The 2705-nt window shown below is 39.7% G+C and overlaps 1 protein-coding gene across 1 annotated transcript; it reads left to right on the top strand.

Annotated features, from left to right (window-relative positions):
- Positions 1-636: 636 nt before the first annotated feature.
- Positions 637-2373, top strand: LOC149300733 (protein O-linked-mannose beta-1,4-N-acetylglucosaminyltransferase 2). Its single transcript, XM_089484943.1, has one exon. It carries the CDS (start codon positions 637-639, stop codon positions 2371-2373), a length of 1737 nt encoding a protein of 578 aa, XP_089341069.1.
- The last annotated feature ends 332 nt before the right edge of the window (positions 2374-2705 follow it).

The following is a 2705-nucleotide window of genomic DNA, read 5'->3' as shown; positions in this document are numbered from 1 at the left end:
ATTTTAGAGACAATACTACCTTCAGAAAAAAGTTGGGCAAATTAAGAAACACACAACACGTTTAAAACATTCTGTGCTGCTTATAGGCATATGGTAGTTTATTCATGCATATCCCATTGCTTTTATGTTTAGCTTAAATTAAGCTTAAAGCTTAAATGTCTAATATTGCTGAATGGAGAGACCTTTGTTCACCAGAGCCGTTACAGATAGGGGTTTCTTCAATGAATGAAGAGTTAGCAGGAGAATTTTGGTTTCAACGGCTAACAATGACAAGCTTAGCTGGTCCTGTATAATTCAATGTGTGACGAGACTGACGATATATGGGGCCACCCAAGCTCTTCCTGCAGGAGTCACTCACTGGCGTTGGATCTTCATAATGAATAGTGATGTAGAAACCACAATTATGCGAGGGGCATACTGTCGCTTTAGTGAATAAACTCCATAACCTTATTGTTCTTATTGATTCTATCATTCTCATCTTTGTATATTTTCTATGCTTGCTTGTATTCTAATTTTAAAAATATATAATTTTTTTTGTTTTTAGATACCACCTTCTGCTATGTTCAGCTGAATTAATAATGACAGTCATTTTCTCTGGGTTCCTCCGTGGTGGTCCTAATACAGTGCAGCTACAAAATGAACATATCTGCAGTCTTCAATGCCCTGCTTGTATCAATCTTGGCAGCAGTGTTATGGAAGTACGTTAAGCTATGGGAGCAATACTCTATCATTGAGGAAGAACTGGACCTCACTCGTCAATCTCAAGAGCTGTCTCAGGTTCATATTGACTATCAAGCAGCGCTGTATGCTTTAGTGGAGGATGGCACTAGAATGGTGTGTACTGGCCGGATGCATACAGACCGCGTGTGTCGCTTTGAGTCACTCTGTTATTCCACGGAAGCGGAAGAGTTTGTCTTCTTTCATAGCAACTCTTCAATCATGTTACCTAATTTAGGTTCTAGGCGCTTCCAGCCTGCTTTGCTTGACTTGTCTTCAGTAGATGACCACAATACTCAATATTTCAATTTTGTAGAGCTTCCAGCTGCCGCATTAAAATTTATGCCTAAACCTGTTTTTGTGCCAGATGTTGCACTCATTATGAACAGGTTTAATCCCGACAACGTGATGCATGTTTTCCACGACGACCTTCTTCCCATTTTCTACACAATGCAACAGTTTCCAGACTTATACCTGGAATCCCGACTTTTCTTCATGGAAGGCTGGAGTGAAGGTCAATATTTTGACCTGTACAAGCTGTTGAGCAATAAACAGCCCCTCCTAAAGGAGCAGCTAAAGAATCTTGGTAGGCTTCTCTGCTTTACCAAATCTTATGTGGGCTTAACAAAGCTCACCACATGGTATCAATATGGATTTGTCCAACCACAAGGGCCAAAAGCAAACATTTTGGTATCAGGGAATGAAATTAGACACTTTGCCAAATTCATGATGGAAAAGTTGAACATCAGTTCAGAGCAAAGCTCTGCTGAGGATTACATAGTATTATTTAGTCGAACGCTTAACCGACTTATTGTAAATGAGGCAGAGCTTCTTGTCGCTCTCGCACAGGAGTTCCAGATGAAAACAATAACTGTTTCTCTTGAAGAGCATTCATTTACAGATATTGTGCGCTTAGTTAGCAACGCATCAATGCTTGTCAGTATGCATGGAGCACAATTGGTTACATCCCTTTTTCTGCCAAAAGGGGCTGTTGTTGTAGAGCTCTTTCCTTATGCAGTAAACCCTGAACATTATACACCGTACAAAACACTAGCAATGCTTCCAGGTATGGAACTCCAGTATGTTGCCTGGCAAAACACTAAAGAGGAGAATACTATTACATATCCTAATAGACCATGGGAACAAGGTGGCATCGCCCATCTGAATGCAGCGGACCAGGAACGCATCATGAAAAATAAAGAAGTGCCCCGTCATCTCTGCTGTCGCAATGCAGAGTGGCTCTTCCGTATATATCAGGACACAACGGTGGACATGCCTTCACTTATCGAAGCCATACGAAATGTCGTGAAAACAAAACTTGCCTTTAGAAAGCAAAGGTGGGTTAATGGCCTGTATCCAGGGAAAGTTAGAGAAGCAAGATGCCAGGCATCCGTCCAAGGTGCCACTGCAGCCAAGCTGTCTGTGTCCTGGCAGATTCCCTGGAATCTTAAATACTTGAAAGTCAGAGATGTTAAATATGAAGTATGGATACAGGAACAAGGCGAAAACTCGTATATGCCTTATATCCTTTCTCACCAGAACCACACTTTTTCTGAAAATATTAAACCATCCACTACTTACCTTGTTTGGATCCGATGCATTTTCAATAAAACCCTCCTTGGACCTTTTGCAGAAGTTCTGATGTGCAGCACGTAACAGCAAAAGACAAGCTTGGTTTGAAGTGTGAACGCACTGGTTTCATCTTAGAGTGCAAAAGCTGCACATGCAGGAAGTTTTTTTTGCAGTATTTCTGTATTCTTACAACATATTGTAAACAATGTAGTTCACTATTGTGTTTAAAATTAAATTTATTTTTAAAGTAGTTCAGTGATGTTTAGCCAAGATGAAGAAACCCAGTTGTATATAATGTATGTGTATGCGTATATATATATATATATATATATATATATGTAGTACTTTGTATTCATATGGGCAAAATGTATATGTATAGGTTCTTACTCCAGCAGTAATTCAGTATAAACTAACGC

The sequence above is a fragment of the Sceloporus occidentalis genome, unplaced genomic scaffold (assembly GCF_023333645.1).
Source record: "Sceloporus occidentalis isolate IW3139 unplaced genomic scaffold, rSceOcc1.0.p SCAF_23, whole genome shotgun sequence".
In the NCBI taxonomy this organism is placed as follows: domain Eukaryota; kingdom Metazoa; phylum Chordata; class Lepidosauria; order Squamata; family Phrynosomatidae; genus Sceloporus; species Sceloporus occidentalis.
The sequence above is the reverse complement of the archived record's forward strand: the minus strand, read 5'-3'. Positions and strand labels throughout refer to the sequence as shown.

Coding starts and splice junctions, on each gene's coding strand:
- LOC149300733 (XM_089484943.1), top strand. CDS start 637: ATGAACATATCTGCAGTCTTCAATGCCCTGCTTGTATCAATCTTGGCA.